Genomic DNA, 26,766 nt, shown 5'->3' with positions numbered 1-26,766 from the left:
TCAAAGACGCCGTTCAATACCATGCGCTGTGTCGTTATGTGGTCTGAGTGCCTTTAGATACCTATGGACCGACAATTATGCATATCGTGACGTATGTTACCAATGAATACCATGACTTCTGTGATTTTTGTACGGACGAGCAGTCACATTGACGATGCCTGGCTGAAATTTCGCGCACATATTATGTACTGCATTAGCTGTTTCGTTCCGAAAATAGAAAAGGTGACGAGAAAACACAATCTGTGGATTACGCGCGAAATAATTCACTTAAAGCGTAGAATCAAGAAGGTAAGAAAAACTTTAAAAAATCATGCGTGAAATCTGATTATTGCTCGCGTTTAAATTCTCTCACAACTTTATTAAAACGCAAAATTCGGGGCGCTAAAGAGCACTTCAGTAGCACCACATTAAAACATTTCATCATGGACTCCCCCCATAAATTTTGGCATAACATTCACTCTCAAAACAGCGCCCGTGTAACATCCCCTGTGGAAAATAAAGACACCGCAGATGGTTTTAATAACTACTTTCAGTCGGTGTTTACGCGTGATGTAGATGTTCCAGCATAACCATGTCCATTTGCCTTTGGTTTTCAACAGAGAAAACTAGCTGGCTCTCCAACTATTTCCGAAACTGGTACATTTTCTATCTTATTAAATATCGACGTAAAAAATGCAGCGGCCCTGATGGAATTCCGAACGAATTCTTAAAACAGTATGCAGAACCTATCAGCAAGTACTTGCACCTGCTATACTCAAAATCAATGCGCGAAAGTAGCCTCCCGGCACAAACGCCGACGCTTTCCTGTGGGGCTCATCTCGTATGTTGGCACAGAGGCCGGACGTGCACAGCGTTGACTAAAGCCCGGTGTAGCTGCGGCGAAGCCGTCGGTGCGCGTCCTTGTTTCGCTCCAGCGGTGCTGGCATGTATCGCCGCTTCACTGGCTTTCTGCGAGCTGTAAGCGCTCATAATAATAATAATAATAATAATAATAATAATAATAATAATAATAATAATAATAATAATAATAATAATAATAATAATAATAATAATAATAATAATAATAATAATATCTTTACTGTCATAGGCAGTTGGCGGCGATACCCTCGGCCAACGCTGACAACTCGTTTTTCAACAGATTACAGGTGTGCCGCGGGAAAGTGTTGGGGCTGCACTGCAACTGGTTTGCCAATTCTTCAAGCTTCCTCCCTCGCTGCTACTCCTGAATTCCGGGATTCTCGTAAAGCGTCGCAGGACCGGCCCATCATTGTGCTACACCAGGACTGGGTTGCTAGTTTCTGGACTGAGCGACAATCGCCTACTCACCTGGAAGCTCTGGCAGAGGGGCACCTATATAATTTGGCTGGACGCCCACGATTCCTTGCAGTTGGCAGCGATACCCTCGGCCAACGCTGACACCTCATTTTTTAACAGGTAGAGTGTTGCGACTCTATTACTTTTTTTGTTGGTTGTATCACCGCCGACTGCAATTTTGGTTGTTGATTGCAGTTTTGTTGCTACCTCCTGAATTCACCATGTCTGGTGATGATGGTAATTTCATTGTGTGTCATAAACAGCTGCCCACTGACGGAAAGTTAATACAGTGTTCAAGCTGTAACCTTTCCCATCATTTAGGCAAATCTTGCTCTGGTATTGCCTAAAATACGCTCATCACAATGGGGTTGTCTAAAAGAGAAGCTTGGGTTCGCAATACCTGTAGAATTATAAAGAGCCGGACTGATTCCACTTCACAGTCTGATATTTCTCATGTGGCGGAAAACGCGATACCGAATGGGTCACTGGCGGCTCAGTTCAAGGGCATAAGAGAGACTTCTCTGCTTACCATTCCTGACTCAAAAACTGGACACACTTCTAGGCCTCAAAGAAAATTTTTCCAAATTAACTCAGTCTGTTGACCATCTAGAGGAAGGGGTGATATTTATGTCGAATAAGTACGACTCGGTTATCCCCCAAACCCGCCGTGGTTGCTTAGTGGCTATGGCGATGGGCTGCTAAGCACGAGGTCGCGGGATTGAATCCCAGCCACGGCGGCCGCATTTAGATGGGGGCGAAATGCGAAAACACCTGTGTACTTAGATTTAGGTGCACCAGGTGGTCAAAATTTCCGGCGTTCCCCACTACGGCATGCCTCATAATCAGAAAGTGGTTTCGGCACGTAAAAGCCCATAATTTAATAATAATGAAATAAAATTTTAATTTAAATTATCACCCAGCTAAACGAATTCAAGGCTCAAAATACAAAATACGAATCTGAGATTGCCGCTATCTTCTACAGTGCAAATGCAGGCAGAGCAGCTTCAGCGTCTGCACGATGTTCAAAATGACAGTGAGCAGTATAGCCGCAATGCTAATCCGGAAATTCACGGTCTTCTTCAAGATCACGAAGACTTGAAGAAGACATTGGAGCAGCTCGTTGATAAACGGAGATTGGCGGATTTTACCCTATCAGATGTGTGGCCGTTCATCGCTTACAAGGAAAATGCGACTCGATTCCCACAGTCCTGGTGCGCTTCACGTCTGTTACGGCTAAGAAAAGGTGGTTCCAGGTTCATGGCAAGCTGCGGGAGTTCCAAGTAAGCTGCCAAAACTATTTTTCAATGAAATCTAACCAAGCAAAATCGGGTTTTGTTTTGGCAAGTAAGGACAGCAGCCAAAGAAAAGGGAAACAAGTTCACTTGGGTCAAAGCCGGCAAAATGTTCGCAAATGAAAGATGAATCCTCGGCTCTGATTCGAATCAACATGCTAGCAGACGTTGCAAAGAGTATCTTACATAATGGCAAGCCCCTGCCAAGAGTTTCTTGAATTTCAGTCCTTCTGTGATAGCTGCAGTCACAAGTTGAAAGGTGACTTCCTAATTATTGATCTTAACACTACAAGCTTACGGAAATACTGGGACGAATTTAAAATTATTGCCACTTCAACACTTAGTTTTGTGGATTTGTTTGTTATTACAGAAATTAACGTCGCAGATAAAGGCCTGGATACGTTTGCCCTGCACGGTTATCAAGTGCACTTTGTGACGCGATCACATTGGTGAGGAGGAGGGATTGCTTTTTTCGTCAGAAACGTGTATGGCGTGTCACACATTGATCTTTCATTCACTTTTGCGGAATGTCTTTCTATCAAAGTGGCTCAGGGGCGGTTCCTGCTATCTGTATTCGCATTTTATCGTCCCCCTTCAAATAGTGTCAGACGCTTTTTAACAGAATCGGAAGCCTTCTTACAGCGATTAAACCCGGTGGATTTAATATGCCTAGCTGGAGACTTCAACATGAACGCTATTTGTCACACAAAGGGTGCGGTAGCGGACTGCTTCTCCCTTTTAGCTTCCCGCGGTATTGAAAATACTATAAACATTTCAACCAGAGAAGACCAGGTAAATGCGCATGTAGTCAGTTCATGCGTAGATCATATTTTGGTTAGTACTTCAACTTATTCTTTAGATTAATGTGTGATAAAACAACGTTTGGCACATTATTATTTTGTGGCTTGCCACTTTGTGTCGTCAACCACAATAGCAACACGCGCTTGCGCAGAGGACTCGCCAAGCAACGTTGTCAAGATTTCTATAATAGACCAGCGTAAGCTGGATGCCATAATCAGGGCATTTGATTGGTCTACATTAATGAACTCAAAGTACACATATCTAGACTGCTTTTGTGAACAAATACAAATATTTGAAAACTTGGCAAAAAAACTGTAACAAGGAAACACCGAAAAATCATAACTGAATAAATGCTAACGTAATTCGCGCTATAGCGGAAAGAGATGCGTTGTGGAAACGTTCGAAACGTTCCCCCCAAAATGTAAAACTTCGCGCAGAGTACACAGCAGCTAGAAACAGGGTAGTCGCCCTTGTTAGATCGGCAGAACGGCAGTATATTTTACATCAATGTAATCTAGCCTTGGTCTTTAATAAATCACCTTCGAGGTAAAGCAGACTTGAGATTTGCCATTCATTCCTTTTCGAATGACCCCGCAACAACGGCTAATATATTTAACCGTCATTTTGCTCGTTCGTCTGACGGAGCAGATCAAGGACATGCGCTGGACTGCAGGCTCCGAAAATCTGTACCTGCCTCCGCCTTCCTGCCGAAGTTGTCGGAACTTGATTTACGGTGGATCATTTGCAGCTTCAGACAGAACAAACCACCCGGTCTTGCTGGCTTTTCAGCGCGCATGCTCCAAAGAAACTTTGAAACGCTGTCAAGCATCCTTATTTTTATGCGTAACGGGTTTCTGGACGATTCTTCTATCACTGAAGGACTAAAAACTGCTTTAGTCCAGCCACTTCACAAAGGAGGAAAAAAGGATGTGATTGAAAACTATAGACCTATATATATTTTGCCTATACTGTCCCAAGTGTTAGGAAACTTTCTCTCGGAAATAATGCTTTCCTTCATTAACAAGTTCTCGATTTTGTCTCCTCATCAGTTTGGTTTTGTCACCGGTAAAGGTACTACCTTACTTTTAGAATCCTTTTCTGATGAATTTTTTCCGCGTTCGACTAAAATTTGTTAAGCATTGCATTATTCCTAGATGTCAGTAAATCCTTTGAGACAGTTAACCATGACATTCTGTTGAAGAAATTAAATTTATTGGGCTTCCGGGGACCATTTCATGACATCCTTATAAGTTATCTGTCGAACAGATCGAAAACAATAGTATTAGGCAATCACTCTAGCTCTATTTTGCCTATTAAAGCTGGAGTACGGCCCTCAAGGGTCTATCATAACCCCGCAACTGTTTAATATTTTCATGAATGACCTTGCGTCCACTGTTTCAACATGCACACTTTTTCAATACGCTGATGACACCGTTCTACTAGCAAAGCATTCATACTACAAATTGGCAGTCAATACGCTACAAAACGATATCTATAACGTAATTGATTGGTTTTCTAAAAACTTTCTCGTAATCAATAATTCAAGAGCAAAGCTGATTTGTTTCAGAAATCCCTTGAAGATGACGTCGATAGATGAACATATCTATTTGCACAAGAAGATTTGTTCGCCATGTAGTTGTACTTCAGTGGAATATGTGCAGTCAATAAACTACATGGGTGTATTTTTTTACTCAAGCCTGTCGTGGGAAACACATTTAGCGTATTTATGTAGTAAACTCCGAAGTCTTGCCTGAGTACTTTATCACTGTAAATGTATAGTTCATTTTCAGGTAAAAAAAACAATTGTGCACGCTCTTGCGTACGGAATATTAAGGAATGGCATCACAATTTTCGCCTTCTGTTCTGCGCGTTGGGAGAGCCGGGGGGACGCTCTTTTAAAAAAACATGCTCCAAAGTGTAGCGTATAACTCGCCATCTGCTTTCATCTTGAAACATATTTACCGCCGTAGGTTTTCCTTCATTCCGCTCGTTGTTTGTTGAAACAGTGGTGTTACGTCATTTCTGGGACTCGGATTTCAAAATTCGGCATAAACCTGCACGCATGCTCCGTTCGGGCTTGCGTTTCACTGTGCCTTGTTCCGCAACGACATACGGCGGGGCCCGGCGATGTGTGTACGTTCCTGAGCTGTTTAAGAATCTGCCAGAGGACATTTTCACAGCAATTTCGAAAATATAACTGAAAAAGATGATCCGCGCTTTGTAGGTTAAACATGTTCCATATTCACATTAGGTTTGCCTTCTTACCTCATGTAATATTTATGTGGAAATTGTTTCAAAGATTTGAATTCTTGCGTTTGGTTTGTCTGTTTTGTTTTGTTCGTTTTATGTAAGCTTGAACTCTAGGTACGGCTGTAATAAATTTGCGCAGCAAAATATAATGTCGCGCGCTTAACGTAACAGCCTTATTATCCTTTGATATGCCATTGTTTTCCTATTTTAATGTATTGCCTTACCAAATCAGCAGGGCCATGTCCCACAAGCCCTTGTAGGCTTAGATAGGCGTGATGATAACTCTGTATATTTCTTATGGCAATAAAGATATTATTATTATTATTATTATTATTATTATTATTATTATTATTATTATTATTATTATTATTATTATTATTATTATTATTATTATTATTATTATTATTATTAAGTAAACAGCGCGCCTTTCAGCCTTTAGATTTTTGTGGCCCTCTATGTGTAGGCGACATATAACATCCATTCAGAGTGCCTGGATATCTTAATGCCTAATTTTGCTATTTTACTGAAAAGAGTTGCAGAGGGTTTCAATAACTGAAAAAAAACTCATATCTGTTGTGTGTTCCGTCATTCTGTAATCCTTTTTTCTGTTTCTCTACTTTTGCTTTGTATTCTCTTCGTGCATACATTTTATGCTCTTTTAAAATCTGTATTCGCGAAATTATTTTTTTATGTGTGTGTGTGAGCTTGCATTGTTCTTCATGTGCATTGTTTTGTCGAGTGCGCCAGCACCAAGTCCCTCGAGGTTGTTCCTGGGCGCTTTAATAAATTCCTTTGATTGATTGATCATTATCGTTATTTACTTGCGTAATAAAGCAAGTACGTAAGAGACGATACGTGAAGTGTACGAGCCGTCATTCCGAGCAGAAAGTGATGTCAGAGTCACTACTCATTTTGGCGCTGACGTTTATGTGCGTACTCGCGAGTACCCAAGTAAATAATGTCGTGACAAACTGCATGTTCGCCTTACATATGCGTGCAACGAGACATACGCATTCGCACGTACTCGTCGAACACACCTTCAGTACCGATTGTTTCGAACACCCCCCTTTTCCCAATAACTCTGGGAGGATGGAATAGCTTTCTTCAGTATGCTACCGAATGTGCACCACTGACGCTGTTTTGTGCGATTGAAAGCGAATTACTTAAACCGTGAGATCGTTTTTGCCTTCTACCAGTCACTCATTATAGAACTGCATTCGTACGGTCTTTCTGATATTTTAACCCTCTCTAATATAGGTGCTGTAGTACGCCGTTCTGTTTCTCTAGAGTTCTACGATTCAGAATACAGTCTTAATCATGCTGAATCTTTTTAAAATTTTTTTTTTCATTTTCTCGCTGGTGGCATAATTTTATACCCACTCAAAATGTCATTTATCATTCTACCAGTTTGCTTTTATTATTTTTTATTGTTTTGACATTGGCCGCAGCTTATTTTACTTAAATGCGCTTGCTATTTCATCCCACTTGTCATTGATTGTATTGTTCTTCCTCAGTTTAATTGGTACTCTTAGTAATAATTGTCCTCTATATGTGCCTACCTGCTATGACACCTTGGGGATTGGCAGTATATTCAAATAAACAAATACGCATGTCCACTGTGGCTCGTCCACCGCAGAGGCGACAAGAAAAGCTCGCCCGACGTTGTTTTCTGTCACATGTAAAATGCATAAGAGGTCCAATGGAGACAACAGTCAGAGTGGCGGCGCCTTTATTAAAAAGAAAAAAAAAACGACTCATCTTCCACTAATTATTGCGCTACGGAAACATTGAAATCGGGAGCTGCATTATAAAACTGCGAAAGCGCAGGCACAAAGCCAGCCTGTATACGTATACACTGCGATTTCCTACACTTATCTGATTTCGCCGGAGATTATAGCGTTCCGCTTTGGTATATACTTTTCAAACTTAAGTAGCGATTGTATTGTGCGGCGTATATTTAAGACCACCCTTCTTAAGCCCGTGCATACGTTAGTCTGCGGCCTAGATTCGTCACGGCGCAGACTGGTCGGGAACGAAGCGATAGCTCATATTTAGGGTGAACTGATGCGCAAACGTGCTCCTCGCATGGACGACGGCACTTGAAAAGCTTAGTCTTACGACGCTGCTTTTCTCGGTAAGCTCACAGACACGCCGCTAGGTTTAGCGGATGACCAAAGGGCATGTTCTGCGAAAGGAGAAATTAAACCAGCCCCATACACCCGATGGAGCTTCTTTCCAGACGGCGATGAGCGACAAATGCAACAACTTCGTAAACTTACGGTGGGAATCGTCTTGCGCCACTTTCTCGGCTGGGCCTTACTGCCAATTACGCGCAGAAGTGGAGCTACCTCAAGCGAAAGAAACTGGCGCAATCCCTTGCTGTCGGGGATTTCCTGATATCGGCACTTGCTTTCTGCAGCGCGTCCAGACGTTCGAGTTTTAGAGGGCACATTTTTTTTCTGAGGCCTCGTATTCCGGCCTAGACTTCCTTCAATCGGTTCTTGCCGTTGTGTTCGTAAGTGCTTTGGAATTCGTTTGCCCGTTCTTTGTACTCCTGTTCTCTGTAGAAATTTCTCGGAGTCGCGTCTGTACAGGACGCGGCACGGAGCTTTGGTTCTTTGGTGAGTAATCCCAATTCGTGTAACCACTGCCTAGACTTCGTCGGGGTCTACGTGCCATGTCACGACTCTCCGCGTGGTCCTATTTAGGGAAGATGACAGAACTTTCGCGCAACGCAAGATTTCGAGACCATCAATTCGAAAGTTCACCGTAGTAAGCAATCCGAGGAGCGCTGCGGCCATTCCATAGCAAGTGGTCTGTGCTACCACCTTGCGACTTCGTGGTAAGCGCTAATTCACGCGAGCGCGCATCTTGGTCTCGCATCGCCTTCGTTTTTTCCTTTTCGCTCCTTCCCCTGTGTAGGGACTGCCTCCCTGCCTTTATTCCCTTCCCTTCGGCCACAATGAGCGAGAGATTCTCGATCACCAGTAGGGCGACACTGGGGGCAGCCTCGGTGCAGGCGCAAAGCGCGCAGGCGGAGCGCCGCCCCGCTGGTGTCCCGACGGTCGCCTCTCGGCCATCGGCGGCTCGCGGTATGCGGCCAGCGGTGGTGGCACGGCGAAGTTCTGGGGAGAGAAGGCGCGGTAGCTGTCGGCGGCAAGCTCCTGCTTCTCTTTGAGCGCCTGGCACTCGAACACATCCTTGCAGCTGTATCCGAAGCCCCGGCCGTAGCGATCTGTGGTGAAGCCGAATCTGTACGGATCCATCCTGCAGTCATACAGAGGGAGAGAGTTGCGCCAACAGTGTAAGGACAGCGGACGACTGGGATTGCTGGCGGTCATTGCAGATATTACACCGCGGAGCGCAGGAGTCAAATTGTAAAGGACGCGCGGTGCTTGCGCGTTCTTGTAAACTTGTAGGCTTCGTATTCTTATTTTTTGAATGCAGTGTCAACACAGGCCCTGCGTATACGTCCTCCCATAGCCGATGCTGAGAGTGACCATCACGTTCTGCGACAGCCGTGTTTAGTGCTTTTGGACTCAACCTCTTATGCCGTTGTAGCAGATATTTCTGCTGGTAACGCTAAAACGCTACTCGTATACTTACGATTGTTGGGTATATAATGAGGGCTCTTAGCTGTATTATTTGTTTTGTTCTTGCGATCTAAGAGACTTATGGACCCGGGCCCCTCCCTCCCTCTTTTCACACGATTTGGCGATCACATGCTATGCTCACCTTGTGCGGTCAAACGTTACGTTCTTTATTTAATGAGCTTTTGCCAGGACGGCGATAAACAGAGCTGTATTCTGTGAGTTATGAAATATATGCAGCATCAGACAGATGGAAGCTGAGCCCTATTTTTTGTATCAATTGAGGCAAATTTACCTAAGTGCTCTTTTGAGGGTTTGGGTACGGCTAGTGAGCTCTGCTGTAATTAACTATGTTGAAATATTTATTTACATTCGTGGCAAATTGCCCTTCTCATATATGTTTCTAGAAATTCTGTTGTTAAATTTCTTTACGATCAAGGGGAGCTTCTGTATTGCTATGTTAATTCATAGCCGAAAGCTTTCAAAGCCTCTGCGTACGCAACCAGAGCTGTTTCCAAGCAGCCTGTCGTCTTTCTGTGGAACATTCTCCATCAAATTGTTCCAGAGAACAAAGGAGGCAGTTTACAGAGTCAAGGACCTTGCATCGCTGGGAGTGATGCAGAGGGTTCGTTTCTGGGGTCGCTGACGGCTATTAACACTCGCGCAGTCGCTCTGAAACTGTTGACAAGGCGGCGTGTGCTGAGAGCGTCACCGTTGTAATGCACTTGCTGTCACTTCATATTGCGTTTCTGTGACAGACCCCTGCTGTACTGTCACTATGAATGAATGAAATGAATCGCGTAATAGTGAATGCATGTTTGGAAGAAGAAGTAATGGACATAAAGAGTTTTCATAATAAAGCGCTAAAAACGAAGACGAAGGAACACATACGACTGGACTGGCGCTACTTCCAAGGAACGTTTTATTCCAAACGGTCATGTATTTATGCTCTGCGCATCAGGTACGTCATGCACTCATCATCATACACACAAACATTGATATGGCTCACATCATACACAAGATTGTATGGTCGATCAGTTCAAGTGTCTAGATATCTCGAAAGAAACGTCACTTATTTTTCTTGCAAAAGCAAAGATGAACAGCTGACGCACTTGTCGCCTGCTTTCCTTATGTATCGCCTGCTTTCCTCGTATGTGCTCCTTCGTGTTCGTCTTTAGCGCTTTATTATGAAAACTGTCAAGATGAACTAACTCGCCTAAATCAAGGTATAGTTGTAATGGACATAGGAACGAAGATGTATTACCTCTGGTACCTGTGATACCAGAACTGTCTCAGCTTCCACAAGTCTTTTCCAGAATAGATCAAGGTTTCAAGGTCTATGAGCTTCCAACAGAGAAACAGGCGGGGGTCTGCGTCGGCGTGACAGTTTTAAGTAACAGACAGACAAACAAACCACAAATACGAAAAAAAATACAACTATCTTGTTGATGAATTTGATGATTCTCTCGCAATAACAGGCCTTGCACGGCACTTATCGCTTTCGCTTTCGATGAGGGGATGAGGACTGGCATCGTCAAGGGTCGCTTGCGTGTGTCGCCGTGGATGGCGTCAAATTTCCGGCAGACAGAAGACGCCGCACGTGGAGGAACAGCCGCGTACAAGTACTCATTAGCGAGCGAGCGAGCGAGCGAGCGAGAGAGAGAGAGAGAGAGAGAGAGAGAGAGAGAGAGAGAGAGAGAGAGAGAGAGAGAGATCACCTTTATAATGAATAACAACGGCTTCCGCGTTACCGCACGTGCCATAGCTCCGGCGCTTGCTGCCCACTTGCCAAAAATCGGCCGCCAGGTGATTTTCGTGCCTGCTGTGATGGGTGGTGATGATCGCAACGATTACAGCGGCGATAACGGATCGCGGAGCGCCATGAGGTCCAAATTGCGCGTCGTTTACAACACGCTGCCCCCCACGCGAAATGCGCCTGCCAAGCGCGCAAGAGAACAGCCACGCCGCGAGCATGCCGCAAGCAGGTTAAACAAACGGCCGCTCGTGAATAGAAGGAATGGTCTCTCTCTGTCTCTTGCTTTTTTCTTGTTTTCTTTTTTCCTTTGCGGGTCGTACAGTACAGCTGCGAATCGCTATTCGTAGGCTTGTAAAACAGTCATGTTCTCGTTTAGTAAACCACGTACTAGTGTGATGCGGCTTCCCAAATCACAGACGTCTCACATAATATCGAGCCTCTCGCATCACATTCAAATTTAGGATCTCGTTCGTCTGCGCGCTGAAACGAGATAGCATTCTCAGATCATAAGTGATCCAGACACAATTGTACGCAGTAAATCCATCGACACAGCAAAACAAAATAGAGCTGCTTATTATGTGATATTATGTGCTGGTTATTCGTTTTCTGCGTCGACTAACAGCTCGTGCTGCTCTAAGTACTTCTCAAACTTCTGAAACAAGATAGCTCATACGATGGCGAGCGTGAAAAGGTTAAATGTATCGATATAACAAGCATACTATTTGATTGTTTACGTCGTCATACTATACCTTTGGTAGCAGACGACAGTATGGTGGGACGCCGCGTGTTATTTCCACTGCCTTGGCGTGCACAGAAATTTCAGCGCACGAAAGATTTCCTTCTTTTGAAACGACGGTATTGAAACTTCCTTATTTATTATTGTTTTAGTTTTTCTTTTATTAGTTCCTATTGTTCGAACATAAGGAAATCATTGTGGCTCCGCACATCAGCGAGCAGCTTAGCAATGCACCTCACAGAGGATCTACGTAAAAATTAAAACAAAGTTATTGCGAATGTCTCGTTTATATAAAGTATATAAAGAACGCGAGTCAGCAGCCGTTGACATCGAAGAAAGACAAAATATTCTTGGACGCATTAGTGTACCATGTGGTTTGTTCTTTAGACTGCACTACCTTCGACCGACCCATATTTTGTGGACTGCACTGTCTACGGGATTGGCCCATATTTTTCGTTGAATAAAGCCAAACTTTCGGTTCCGGTTTTAGGTGCGTGCAGTTTGCACGAGCACATCTGGGGCTTAATTTGGACTTTGTTGCGCTAATTAGGCATTGTTAGTGTTCCATACATAGCTCTACGCGAACTTGGTGTATTTTTTTATTCATAGCTGCATTTTGGCGCATTTTCGGTTGTCGTACGTTAACTACAAGACCTCAAATCGCTTTATTTTGCGCGAAAGTGGCAGCCAGATACCCAGATCCGACAAAGCCCAAATTGGTCTAATTTCATTAAAGAAGACATTGTCTTTAAGACTGTTATACTTTTGCCCGTCTGCACAAAGACGCATATTATCAGATTGGAAATGGCAAAGTGATACTGAAAGCATGCAGTGGTCAAAGAGAAACAACGGGCGTGCCATGAATCAACTGAGAATGAAAGGGCAGGTGAATACGCATGTATACTGCCATTCGTCGTGGGTTTATTTTTCGCTCAAGCCCGCTTTACTAAACTGTCGCTGTTGTCCGGTTATCACTCAAGGTGGAATACTAAGCCCCACCCTGTTCAATCTTACGCTCATTGGCCTCGTTGAACATCTGGCAGCAGCGATCAAGATATTAATATACGCAGACGACGTGTGTGTATGGCCTTCGGGTGTGACACGTCCTCAGATACGTGCAAGGCTTCGAAAAGCTGCTACTCTGACAGCGGTGTACCTCTGCATCCAAGGTTTTGAAATATTCACTCGGCAACCGATGACATCCTACGCCGTCTCTATAAACGTTCAGATCATCTCTGATGTAAAGACTCATAGATTTCTCTACATAATCATTGATAGAGATCTCCCATGGAGAGAGAGAAAAGAATACATAGAAAGGCAGGCAGGTTAACCAGAGGTAGTTCCAGTTGGCTACCCTGCACGGGGGGAAGGGTTAAGGGGGATAAAAAATGAAAGAGAGTGGAAGGGAGAGACAGAGAGAAAGAGAGACGAGCATGAACAAACCGCGTACACTGTAGAGCGGTAGGGAGTCCATGGAGCCCGCACGTGACCTAGTTGAAACTGCGCCTGACAGCAATTTTTGAGCTTTTCAATTTCCTGGGCGGAAATATTTAGGGACTGTCGGAGCATGTAATATCAATGTTGGAATGGTACGGGGCACCTTTTATAATCTTTCTGAATTGCAGTCTTCCAGTACTGACCAACACTTACAGGGCAAATATTCGTGCTCTACGGGCTATTCAAGCTCGGGCTCTCAGAGTTTGCCTTGTTTTGCCGAATTTCGCGTAAACAGCGGCGATCATTGCAATCGCCTGGGACGAACCACCACAAACACATATTTCTGTGGAGGTTTTGTGGAGACTGCAGGTTAACCACTTTGCCTGAGCTCGCTCCCACTTACTCGCAACTTAGGTGCACGTTAAAGAACCCCAGGTGGTCAAAATTTCCGGAGTCCTCCACTACGGCGTGCCTCATAATCAGAAAGTGGTTTTGGCACGTAAAACCCCAAATATTATTAATTATTACTCGCAACACTGCAGTCAGAAAGGCCGCAGGCGTCATATTGTGATATGATTTCTGTTTATTACACCAATCTTCCATTAGGCTTCACCCTCGCAACTAAGCAATCGATTCCTCCCGATGGTGTTTAGTTCAACCTAAACCTAATGCACCTAATGCATTAATGCATTCCAGGTGCACCTAATGGCACCTGGAATCAGGAACAAACCTGAGCTGTCACATCTTGCTCTTAAACAATTATCTGTCCTCCTTTTACACGACAGGACACGGTGACCCCGTTCGCAGCCGTGGTTTCCCCAGCGAGAGCCACCGCCATCAGTTACCAGACGTGCCGCCCAACGACATCGACGTCTGCGGAACTTGCATATCTTTGCGCTGCCCTTCGTCTCTTCAGCCAGTATGCAGTGATTCGAAAGCAGCACTGCTATCTACTATCAGACCTGCAGCGCGGACCACACGGAAACTAGTATTTGAGATAAGAGAACTAATCCATACCTTGGCTGAGGAAAGACACCACGTGACAGTTCAGTGGCTTCCAAGTCACAGCGGCGTCATAGGCAACGAACATGCATAAAACGCTCCTCAGTCGGCGCTTCAAGGTAGCTAAGAGGAGTCGGTACTGTTATCAAGAACAGGTGCCGCTAGAAAACTTGAAGTGCTTGCACGAAATGTCACGTTATCCATGTAGAACACCCCAAGTTTTCAAGGCAACTGGCTGCACCACCGGCACTCTTCTCTCCGCCTTCGAATCACAGCTGGACTCTGCCGACGCAAGGCTGCCCTGCTTTGTCGAATATGACTAGGAGTGGCTTTTACGAAGTTTCTTGCTTTCCAAATCGAATGGGACGACAACGCCTCGTGTGATTGTGGCTTTAACACTTTTTGTGTGACTGTTCTTGCTACAGCTTACAAGAGACGATCGCTCGCAACCACGATAACGCGTTTTAATCAATGACATTAAGTCATTTTAGAATACCGATCTCACAAGCCGCCGCAGCGAAGGGCGACGAGGGCACCATTGCAGTTTTAAGCTCAACAAACCTGCACAAGCGGCTGCAGCCTGAACTGGTGTTTGTAGTGCTACAAATGCTACTGCGTGGTGCTAGTATGCGGTGATAGTGACCGTTTGTGCTCCCTTTCTTTCTTTCGCTCTTCTTCCTTATTTCTTCATCTCCATCCACCCTCTCCACAGTGTAAGGTAGCAAACCGGACTTTCCCGTCTTGTTAACCCCCCTCCCTGCCTTTCCCCTTTCTTCTGTCTGTCTCCCTCCGGATGGTTGTCGTGAATCCAGTGGAGATCTGGTGTGTTTAATCAGGTCGAACTTCCGACGCGAGCAGTGCTTTGCCTTTTCGAAGCTACATGAACCTCCGCGGTTGTTTCTTTGGCTTTGGCAATGGTCCGGGAAAAAAATTGCTGTAAGAATTCCGTGACGTTTCTTCTTAGTATATAAAAAAAATCCTGGCGTTTTCCGTGCCAAAATAAAGATACGGTTACGAGGCACACCGTAGGGGGAGAGTCCGGAATAATTTTGAATATCTGGGGTTCTTTGACGTGGTCCCAATGTACGGTACCACACGCGTTCTTGCATTTCGCCGCCATCTAAATGTGGCCGCCTTGGTCGGGATTTGATCCAGCGCCCTCGGGCTCAGCAACGCAACGCCAAAGCCACTACGTCGCCACGGTGGGTCTTCTCAGTTTGTGTTGCCCTCAGCAGACTCACTTTTGAGATATAATTGAATGTCATCGATGATTTTTGTTACGGTAAATACCGGAAACACTTGAGCCGAGAGATCACATACGACGATGGATAAGCATGCTCACCGCTACCGTTGTGATTTGTAGGTTGCTTGTCTTTCCGAGCACAACTTCGAATAATAAAGAGTTTTGTTCTTAATTTACACTTTCGGCTATATTTTGGCTCTTCACCGTCACTACAACGTGAAAATACGATTAAGCCTAGAATACTTTGAGATTATATGTAAACAAAGACCTCTTGACTGTGGCCTAACGAGGAGGGATACTGTAAAGCACGCACTAGCACAGCAAGGTTCCCCAGAAAGCGTCGACGGGCCATCGCTACGCGATGTTTCCAAGACAAGGAGAGAGAGAGAGAGAGAGAACAAATGATAAAGGAAAGATAGGGAGGTTAACCAGGACTGAGCCCGGTTGGCTACCCTACTCTGCGGAAAGGGAAAAGGGGACGGAAAGATTAAAAGAAGAAAAGAAAGTCTACTGGGTATATCGTTCGGTCACTCAGTCCAGATCACAGACGCTGATTCAATCCAGTAGCCTTCAAATATCGCAGCAGAGCTTTTGTGGCCTTTTGTAGCTGCGATACGCGAGGCCATGGTCCCAAGATCTTCTTCAAGGTGAACGGTGTTCTATCTAGCTGATTGAGAGCTGTGCAGAGGTCATGTCTTTCGTTTTGACAAGACAAGGAGAGAATCCCGACAGTAATACCTGTTGCAGGCTCCACCATGGCCGTTTCCTAACGTGAATTATACATTCGGTATATGCGCCTATCGCGCCGCTTATATATATTTGTATTCAGGTATTAGAGCTCTTAGCGGCACTTCCTTCGTAGATTTGCAGGTGCCAAGCTAAATTTCAGACCCTGGTTGATGGATGTTGCAAGCAACAGTCGCAAAAGATCCTAGTTTTGATTTTCCTGAAGTCAGCGCCAGACGCTGGAAGTTTCTGGAATGCATCAGTAATTACAGAACCAGCGGCCGACAAAAGACGCTCCTGAAACGGTAACGACTCTGTGCATGCCATGGCGGGTTTGTCGCCAAATGTTGACACGTCGACCTGTTCGGCATCCTCGCGAACAACCTATCGTCCATTAGGAATTATTACGGTGGGCCTCCCTCCACAAAGATTGTTCTAGGGGAGTAACCTGGTCTGACGATCAGCACATAGACTCGGGGGCAACGCATACCTGCACGTGCGCATTCACGCGTGCGTGCATCAAAGTACAGGAGGTGTGCAGCGTGCACCATATACAAGCTGTCACACATGAAATATGCCACGAGTGTTTGTAGGCCATTTGCCAGTTATTAGGCTCACGTTCTACGCCGCGCCCGCGACTGAAAGGATGTTCCAGAACAGTCGCCATGGCCGTGGATGGCGCTGGCTAACACTCACAAAGCCAGATCTAGTACAAATGCGCAAACATTCAGAAGAGTGCATGGGGGGACGGCCGCCGCGGAAGTTCAACGGTAAAACATCGTAGGCGTAATGCGGAAGATTCGGGTTCGACTCCAACCTACGAGAGGATGCATTTTCATTCACATTCGTTACCCTTTTCCATATCACTTCTATATTTTAATTAAATATGACAGTTAATCTCCCCTATACTTTCCTTGGCTTCAACTTCTGCTTGCGTCGCGTGATTGTAACTAACAAAATATAGAGCCCCTTGGTTCACCTTAGTCTCAATCACGAGAAATAGTTGTTTCCAGCTGATATCACGGTCGCGTCAGAAGCTAAGGAAGGCTTCGTATAGCGACACATTACGCTGCTGTAGAAATCATACAGTTTCCTACAATAATTACTAGAGGGAACGTTGGCGCTGCGAACGTTCAGCCACCGTGGGAATGCATGGCAATGATGCCTGAGGCAGGCAGACGCGACCGTAAGCTCTTTGGTGTACCTGCGTCCATACGCACTCGTGAATTCTCGGTAAGCACTGAAAGTTTTTCTTTTTCTCCATTTCTTTCACACTACTTTGAAGTTATGTTCACATTCGCCGAAAATATATCGTGTATCTAGCCGCGTTCATGGCCGCATGCGAACGGGAGACCCTGAAACCACAATGTTAGAACCATGGAGAAATACTATGTAGTGCAGCGGAATACCGCAGTATATCGCGGATAATTCAAGCCTGTTTTCTGGCACGTGGGATCGCCTGGGCTGGAACTCTCCGACATAAGGTGGCCTGACAGCCCACAGGGCTATCTGACTGAGCTAGCTTGGATGCTCGGTTGCCACAGTCAGAAGTTCGAATCCTCGCGTTTTATTTTCTGGAGGCGGGAAACTCGAATTCACCTCCCCCAGTACACTACATCTCCAGGCTTGGAGTGGCACCTGACACTGGCAAAAACGCCGAGAGCAAGTGGGGCTATACTAATCCAGGTACAACCAAATTAGGAAGACCCACTAAGCTTCAACAAGACACTCCCTCAGCAGAACAGGAATTGAAGTCCCTGGTGCAGTCGGCCTCGCAAATGGCTCATTCGATTATCCAATGACCCCCAGTCCCCAGCAGCTGCGGAGCAGCTGACCAAGGCGGCGGTCAGGCTTGTAATGCAGCAGAGGGTGCTAAGAGTCTCTGGGCCCGGACAGGCCGCCAATGGAAATTGACCCTTGCAACGTTGAACAACTGAACCCTCTCGAGTGAAGCTAGCCTAGCAGGACTCTTTGAGGAACTATCAGGCATTGTTTTGGATATTACTGACCTTATTGAGTTTAGCAGAACTGGTGAGGCTTTTACAGTGCTGACAAATGGCCACGCCTTCTGCTATAGAGGACTACCAGATAAGAAGCAGTTCGGAGTAGGATTCCTAATCCATAAGGACATAGCGGGCAACATTGACGAATTCTACAGCATTATAGAGAGGGTAACGGTGGTCGTAATAAAGCTGAATAGGAGATATAGAATAAAAGTAGTACAAACCTACGCTCCAACCTTCAATCACGATGATGAAGAAATAGGGCAGTTTTATGAAGATGTTGAATTAGCGATGAGAAAAGTGCAAACTCAGTATACTGTAGTCATGGGCGACTTCAATGCAAAAGTGGGGAAAAAGCATGCTGGGGAACAAGCAATTGGCAACTGTGACGTGGATTCTAGGAACACTCGAGGAGAAATGGTAGAATTCGCGGAAAGGAATAAGCTGCGAATAATGAACGCCCTTTTCAAGGAAGCGTAGCAACAGAAAGTGGGCCTGGAAAAGCCCTAATGGTGAAGCATGAAATGAAATTGATTTCATGCTTTCTGTCGATTCCACTATAGTGCAGGATTTAGAAGTATTAGGTAGGGTAAAGCGCAGTGATCATAGGTTAGTGAGGGTTAGGATTCGCCTCAATTTGAAGAGAGAAAGAGTAAAATTGGTCAAGAAGAATCAGACCAACCTAGCGGCAGTAAGGGTAAAAGCAGAAAAATTCAGGTTGTCACTTGCAAACAAATATGCAGCCTTAGAAAAGAGAGATGAAGATGATATAGAGGCAATTAATGAAACCATAACTAGGCTAGCTTCAGATGCAGCAATTGAAGTGGGAGGCAAGGCACCAACGCAACCAGTAGGTAAGCCCTCCCAAGTAGGAAAGGACCTAATAAGGAAACGACAAAGAATGGAAGTGTCCAACGCAAGAGATCGGATAGAATTTGCGGACCTGTAACAACTAATCAACGATGAGAAAATAAGGGATGATCGAAATAATAACGTGAAAAAGACTTAGGAAGCAGTAAAATATGGATGCAGCCTGAAATCAGTGAGAAGCAAACTTGGTGTCGGACAACCCAAGTAGTATGCACTGATAAGCGAGATAAGCAGGGTAATATCATCAACAATCTCGAAGGTATAGTAAAAACAGCAGAATACTATACGGACTTGTACAGCACCTAGAGGAGCGACGATACCTCCGAAGTAGTAATGAAAAAGTTACAGAGGCTCATTCTATAAGTAGCGATGAAGTTATAAAGGCCTTGCAAGACATGAAACGGGGAAAAGTGGCAGGAGGAGATGGACTACCAGTCGATTTAATCAAAGGTGGTGGATACATGATGTTTGAAAAACTAGCGGCCCTCTATACGACCTGTCCATTGGCTTTAAGGGTCCCAGAGAACTGGAAGAATGCCAGCATTACACTAATCGACAAGAAAGGGAGACGTTAAACAATGGGAAAATTATAGCCCCATTAGCTTACTTCCAGTATTATATAAATAATTCACGAAGATAATCTCCAATACAATATGGGCAACACTTTAATTTAGACAATCAAGGGAACAGACATGTTTCAGGAAGGGATACTCTAGAATGGATCACATACATTTCATCAATCAGGTAATCAAGAAATCCGCAGTGTACAATCAGCCTCTCTATATGGCTTTCATAGATTACGAAAAGGCATTTGATTCAGTAGAAATAGCACCAATCATGGAGGCATTACGTAATCAAGCAGTACAGGACGCTTAGGTAAATATCTTGGAAAGTATCTACAGAGATTCCACAGCCACCTTAATTCTCCACAAGAAAAGTAGAAAGATACTTATAAAGAACAAGGAGACACAATATCTCCAATGCCATTTACTGCGAGCTTGGAAGAAGTATTCAAGCTGTTAAACTGGGGAGGCTTAGGAGTAAGGATCAGCCGCCGTGGTTGCTCAGTGGCTATGGTGTTGGGCTGCTGAGCACGAGGTCGCGGGATCGAATCCCGGCCACGGCGGCCGTTTTTCGATGGGGGCGAAATGCGAAAACACCCGTGTACTTAGATTTAGGTGCACGTTAAAGAACCCCAGGTGGTCGAAATTTCCTGAGTCCTCCACTACGGCGTGCCTCATAATCAGGAAGGGGTTTTGGCACGTAAAACCCCACAATTTAATTTTTTTTAAGGAGTAAGGGTCAACGGTGAATATCTCAGCAACCTTCGATTTGCAGATGACATTGCCTTGTTCACCAACACTGGGGACGAGTTACAACAAATGATTGAAGACCTTAAGAGAGAGAGAGAGAGAGAGTATAAGAGTGGGGTTGAAGATTAATATGCAGAAGACAAAGACAATGTTGAATAGCCGGGCAAGGGAACAAGAGTTCAGGATCGCCAGTCAGCCTATAGAGGCTGCGAAGGAGTACGTTTACCTAGATCAATTACTCACAGGGGACCTTGGTCATACGAAAGAAATTTACAGAAGAATAAAAATGGGTTGGAGCGCATTCGGCAGACATTGTCAGATCCTGACTGGAAGCTTACCAGTATCATTAAAAAGAAATGTGTACAGTCAATGCATCCTACTGATGCTGATATATGGGGCAGAAATTTGGACACGGACGTACAAGCTCTAAAACAAGTTAAGGACCGCGCAAAGAGCCATGGAACGAAGAATGCTAGGCATAACGTTGAGAGATAGAAAGAGAGCGGTGGGGATCAGAAAGCAAACAGGGATAGCTGATATTCTAATTGAGATTCAGAGAAAAAATGCAGCTGGGCAAGTCATCTAATGCGTAGGATGTATAACCAGCGGACCATTCGGGTTACAGAATGGGGGCCAAGAAAAGGGCATTCTAGGGCAGCAGAAGACCAGGGGAGGGGGGGGTGATGAAATGAAAGATTCGCAGGCGCTAGCTGAAATCGGTTGGCGCAGGACAGGGGTAATTGGAAATCGCAGAGATAGGCCTTCGTCCAACAGTGGACATAAAATAGGCTGATGATGATTATTATTATTTGTACATGGATTAGTCAGGTATTCGTGCTTATGGCTTCAGACGTCCTTGAGGCTTCATTTAATATGATTTATGTGCCTTCACTGGCCTAGGTTTCAATGCATCCAAATGCAGAAGGCACTCAAACTCTGCGAACACACATAATCGCTACTAATTGCAGTGGCCCGCCTGTCGAGGTGGGCAAATAGTAACCTAGCCTCTCACCACGCTGGCTCGCGCCCGATAAATTCTTAAGGGTGTTCTATGCCGGTTGTCGGTGCATGCATTCGTGGCTTAATGGTTTCAAAATTGAGCTACTCTGCTTGAGGTCCTGTCTTGGAATCCTGCAGCTGCCGGACAACTTTAGCAATGTTTACTTAATTACTTAAGACTTTCTTGAAAATGATCAGCTTGCAGAGTCACGAAGCCGTTTGAAGCCAGAAGGACGAAGTTTGTGCAAACACATGTGCTTAACCATCATTCTCATGCTGACTGAACCGTCCTGTTTGCAGCTCCCGCAGAGAGTAGCGCCACAGGTCTCTCTAGTAATTATTGTAAGAAACTATGTGGTAAAAAAAAATCGAGCGCCATGATTTTTGTCTTTATTACTTTAGTGGCTCGGACTTGTAAACATTTGGTGGTGAAGACATGGAAGCACCTATGCGTACCTTCGGGGCTATGAGACACGAACGCCGCAAAAGGCACATGGCTGCGAAGGGTATAAGCCCCCTCGTAACTAGAACTCCAAATAAAGTGCGTCATGTAATAACCGTTATTGAATGTATCTGCAGAATTTTTCTGTCTACTGTGCCTCTAACTCATTCGTACACAAATGCAAAATCGCATTTGGAGTAATTTGAGTCGCGAGAGCTTTAAGAAACGCCGTAGTTTCATTTGCATTTTGCAAGAGAGAGAGAGAGAGAGAAAGTAAGGAGAGGAAAGGCAGGGAGGTCAACCAGGTGAACGTCCGGTAGCCTTAACTTTCAGATTTTTTTCTGTTATCATTGTGTACGCAATACACGCGAAAATATTCGCAAATGGAAACAAAAACTTTGATCCCAAATCTCGGCGGCAGCAATGCCACGAACGCTTCGTTTATTTGGGTCCTTTCGCGCCGAAAAAGAACACGAGGGTTGGAAACAAGAGATTTAATTTATTTTCGAGCGCGACGTGGATGTTTGGTTTCAGAACATTACTCGCCGCCGTTACTTAGTGGCTATGGTGTTGGGCTGCTAAGTATGGAGGTCACGGCATCAAATGCCGGCCACGGCAGCCGCATTTCGATGGAGGCGAAATGCGAAAAAACTCGTGTACTTAGACATAGAAGGACGTTAAACAACCACACGTTGCTGTAATTGTTGTGTAGTCTCTCACTATGGCATGCCGCGTAATCAGACCGTGGTTTTGGCACATAAAACCCAATTAGCTTTAACGCGACAGCGTTAAGGAGCTTGCGTCGCAGAAAAGCCGGTGTCGTCGGCGTTGGCCATGAGCGAAAAATGGCGCAAGGCAACACATAAATAAAAACAACTTGCAAGATGGGCTGGCTGGGAATCAAACCAGGGTCTCCGGAGTATGAGACGGAGACGCTACCACGCAGCCATGAGTTCGATGCTTCAAAGCGGGACAAAAGCGCCTCTAGTGAATGCGGTGTTGCCTTAGAAACGTGCCGTAGAAAGTTATACTGGTGTGTATATCGGTAATTATGAGCATGTAAATTACAGAAGTCGCAGTTAAACGCGTAGCGAAGTACGTTTACGCTACATTTCTGCTGCGCTTGGCGCACACGCAGAGCCATCTTGCGGCGCTGCCCCGACAGGTGACGCGCCACTCGCCCGTGTCTCCCCTTCGTCTCGTTTGAGCGCATTGGGGCCGTGTGGGGACCGGTGCGAGGATGCCCCAATACCCTTGCGTTTGATAACTTCTCTCGCTCTTTCCCCTTCCAACTTCCAGCGTGCGTCACTCGAACCCTCGTGTTTAGGCGACGCGGCTCCTCTTTCCGCTCACAGCGCGATTCCTAGGTGCAGCGTCCGATGCGGGACGCCTCTGACGTGATCGCTGCGCCGTAGCGCGTCTGGTGGGAAAACGTCCCCTGCGAGGTGTGCCGTGCTGCTGGCGAGGAGTCATGCGTCTGCGTAGTGCTCCCAAGCGAGATAGAGGACGATCCCATCGAGGCATCAGCCCCATGATCGCGTCCGCCTGCATGGCGCGTCGCGGCCCGGCTGTCCGGGCCGATCACGACGTTTGGCTCGCGTAGATCGTTTCTCTCTCGGAGACACCGAGTTCTTTGGTTCGTTCCGCTTGCTCAGGCGCACGTTTCGTCTTTGTGTGACTCAAGAGCACGCCGAGCGAATGAGTGGGCGGTGCGAACGGGTGCGATAACACTATCGCGTTCCACTCTTGAAGGCGAATCTTAAGCGTCCTCCAATTTTTGATTCAGGATATTAGACAGTTTTAGTACTGCGTACGTAAGATCGCTACGTTCTGCAAAGTGCGCATGTACAGAACGCAACACGAACGGTACGTGATGTATACGCGGCCGCTGCGTACGCACGCATTCATCCGATTCTTGCGTGCGTACGTAGGGAGCATGGCGTGCTGCTCTCGTGGTTCTCGTGTGTTCGGGAGAGCGCGAGACAAAAGAGTTTCCCAAAATGGCAGCGTCAAAGGCGACCAGCGGAAGGCTGTACTTTTCAATGGCCTACGATTTGGCTTTGCTGCTTGAAGTGAACGCGCAGGAGCCATTCCCGCGGATACTGCACGGTGGGAATGCATAGCGAAAATAGGAACATTGCTTTTGAGAATGTGTTCAATGTGTGCTGTTCGCGCGAAAGGCTACCTGCTTTGGCGCAGTTCGTCGCAAATGACCGTGCCAGCCTCAGAAAGCAAGCACTCGGTTTTTATTTTTCTCGATATGATTCATGTATTTCATCCATATTAAAAGTAGATTCTCTTAAAGGCGTAAATGTAGTTCGACGAAGACTGAACACGCCCACACGTTACATCACGTTAGCGAGATCAACAGCGTCTAGTTTGACCGACGGTTCGACGTACTGGCGGACGCGGCCGATGCACTCCTACGCGCCCGGCGTCTAACGCTCGCCCACTTACGTATTTCGCAGTACTAAAATATAACGCCATACGCGCTCCCACGTTCCTCAAAGCACTTGCGTGCTGCGTACGTATCGTCCTAGCGCAGTACTAAAACTGTCTATTAACTAGACGCAGACAGTACGGAATTTACGGAAGCACGGGGGTGGAGTGTGCAGATTTCAAGTTTACATCATCACCACCCTCGGCTTTTACGTTATTTCTGGTACATGCATCTACCAATCACAATAGCGCTAATATGTTCGTAATTACACGAGCAGGCAATGCGAAATCAGGTAAACGTATACATATTTTTGAAATGTTAATCGAGCTCTTTGCATGCAAGCCATCGCGGTCAAGCGTTATATAGGCTCGGTGAATAATGCAGGTCGTACGTGCGCCAAGTTTCCGTATTATTCATTTTTATCTCGAAACTAATTAGCGAGAATTCCAAATTGATGATATCACCAATTAGGTAAAATATGTCACTGATCGTTAGATCCACGACAAATTTAATTAATTGATGTCGGCGAGGATTTTGTAAAGGCCTCGTCAACGTTGAGCACGTTTAGAACAGCCACATTCCAACAACCAGCAAAAGGGCATCTGTTAAGTGCTCTATGGAGATGCGTGCACCCGCCGTGGTGGCGTAGCGGCTATGGCAATGCGCTGATAAGGCGGAGGGTGCGAGATAATATCCCGGCCTCGGCGGCTGCATCTCGATGGGGGCGAACTGCCAAAACACCTGTGTACCGTGCGTTGGGTGCATGGTAAGGTACCTCAGGCGCTCATAATTAAATTGGAGTCCCCCACCACGGCGTACCTCATAATCATGTCGTGACTGTGGCACGTAAAACCCCCGAATGGGAAAAAAATTAAATAATTTAGAGATGCACGCTAGTTTGGTATTTTTCATTGAACTGTAATGCTGCAAGCTTATTCTTGCAGCTGCGGCATATGTGCATATGAACGTAAGAGCGAGTGCTCGTGATCGATCTTTTTCGTGATCGATCCTTGTCTAAGGGCGCTTTCGACAAAAGCCCTTGCCTGCATGAATAATTTATTCCAACATATTTTTGACTTTTAAACGCACTATTCCTTCCTATTCTTTCTGGCACGACCAAGTTGCTTGAACTAGGAACTTGATTTTAGACAGCATTCTATATTTCTTTGTGCCCGCACACTTTATTGAAGAAGCGCTATAGAGGCAGATATTTTGACAAAAAGCTTTTCTATCAGTAGGTTTTTCCCAACTGATCATTTACGAGAGCCCGGGAGTGTACTTTACCGCAGCTTCATGTTCGGCTCTGAAAAAAATCGCTCAAACTGGGGGGTTGCAGTGGTTCGCGCAGGGCGATCTGCTGCGCCGTGAGGACGGGCGGGCATGCTTTCCATTCCTACGGTGCCCGGCGTTTTAATTCCACTGACAAGCGCTTGTTCCTAGATTTGGCTGAGAACTGCTTCGAATCTGGCTCTCGCTCTGGCGTGCAATTTCGGAGTAAAATATGATTGTTTCTTGTGTAATCTGACTGCATGCGCAACGCCAATTGTGTAGTACCTTATGGAAGGCACACAGGCACCGGCGATTGCGCTGGAACCTTCGACGACTCACATATGAAAACCGACGCGCTGATCCGATGATGAAGTTTTCGGCGATCGCCAACTGCGCTCGCGGCTATCGTTGTGCTTCGAGTGCCATTCGCTTTTGTGGGCACAGGCCCTCCCATTAAAAAAAAAAAAAGCTGTAGTTTCGTGATTCAGATTTTCCTACACTGTGTTCTTCATCGCCACTACAACGTGACAATATCACTGTCGAGAAGCAGATTGCAGCCTTTAAGACCGCAGCTCATGGGTGGCGGTTCTAACCATTTTCCTCTTTTCTGGTACTGCGTGGCACGAAGCTTGCGTCGTTCATTTTCGTCCTCTAGCACGAGTTCCTCGCTGCTTTTGGGGCTGTGCCAACGTGTCGAAAATGGTTTCTTTCAGTGGAAGTATGAGTAATGTGAGAAACAGTTGACCAAACGCAAAAGAGCAAGAAAAATAGAAATGCCTTGTCCAAGCGAGAGGAATGGGACGAAAGAAACCAAGACGGCAGGCGTTATTGCGCGACATACCCAGGAATTTTGACACAGCATATCCATCTTCATAGCAGTCAAACTGCAGAACTCGCCAGAGCGCAGCCTCTGTTTACGCTGTGCGCTTTCACTGCTGGCTTTCCCGTTTCTCTCTTCCGCTGTTTTTTTTTTATCGTACAGTTAACGCGTACACTTACAGAGCGCTATACGCATTCACTTGGGCTAGCAAGCAAGCAGCGCATCTCCGAGACTGCTGCGCCTGAACTTTTAACGGATTGCGCAAGTTTTGCAGTTCTCGCTCACCGAGAGCTTGCGCATCACGCGTGTTGCCATGCGTGGCTGGCGCGAAAGGTTGCGGCGCGCGCGCAAATCCAGGGTACAGCAGTGCGGCCGCGGTGTTACTGACGAGCGTGGGCTTTCGACACGCGCACCCGAGAACCGCGGCTTTGACACAGAAACGGAGATCTACGAGTATGTCTAA

General features: G+C 45.8%; 1 protein-coding gene across 1 annotated transcript in view; it reads right to left on the bottom strand.

Moving 5' to 3' along the window:
• Nucleotides 1-7,369: 7,369 nt before the first annotated feature.
• The window catches only part of LOC142572523 (uncharacterized), a 48,836-nt gene continuing 29,439 nt past the window's right edge, over nt 7,370-26,766 (bottom strand). Inside the window, exon 3 of the mRNA XM_075681693.1 lies at nt 7,370-8,924. Within this exon, the coding sequence (XP_075537808.1) occupies nt 8,639-8,924 (286 nt within the window). The 3' untranslated portion in view covers nt 7,370-8,638. The remainder of the gene's footprint in view (nt 8,925-26,766) is intronic.

The sequence above is a fragment of the Dermacentor variabilis genome, chromosome 1 (assembly GCF_050947875.1).
Source record: "Dermacentor variabilis isolate Ectoservices chromosome 1, ASM5094787v1, whole genome shotgun sequence".
Classification (NCBI taxonomy): Eukaryota; Metazoa; Arthropoda; class Arachnida; order Ixodida; family Ixodidae; genus Dermacentor; species Dermacentor variabilis.
The sequence above is the reverse complement of the archived record's forward strand: the minus strand, read 5'-3'. Positions and strand labels throughout refer to the sequence as shown.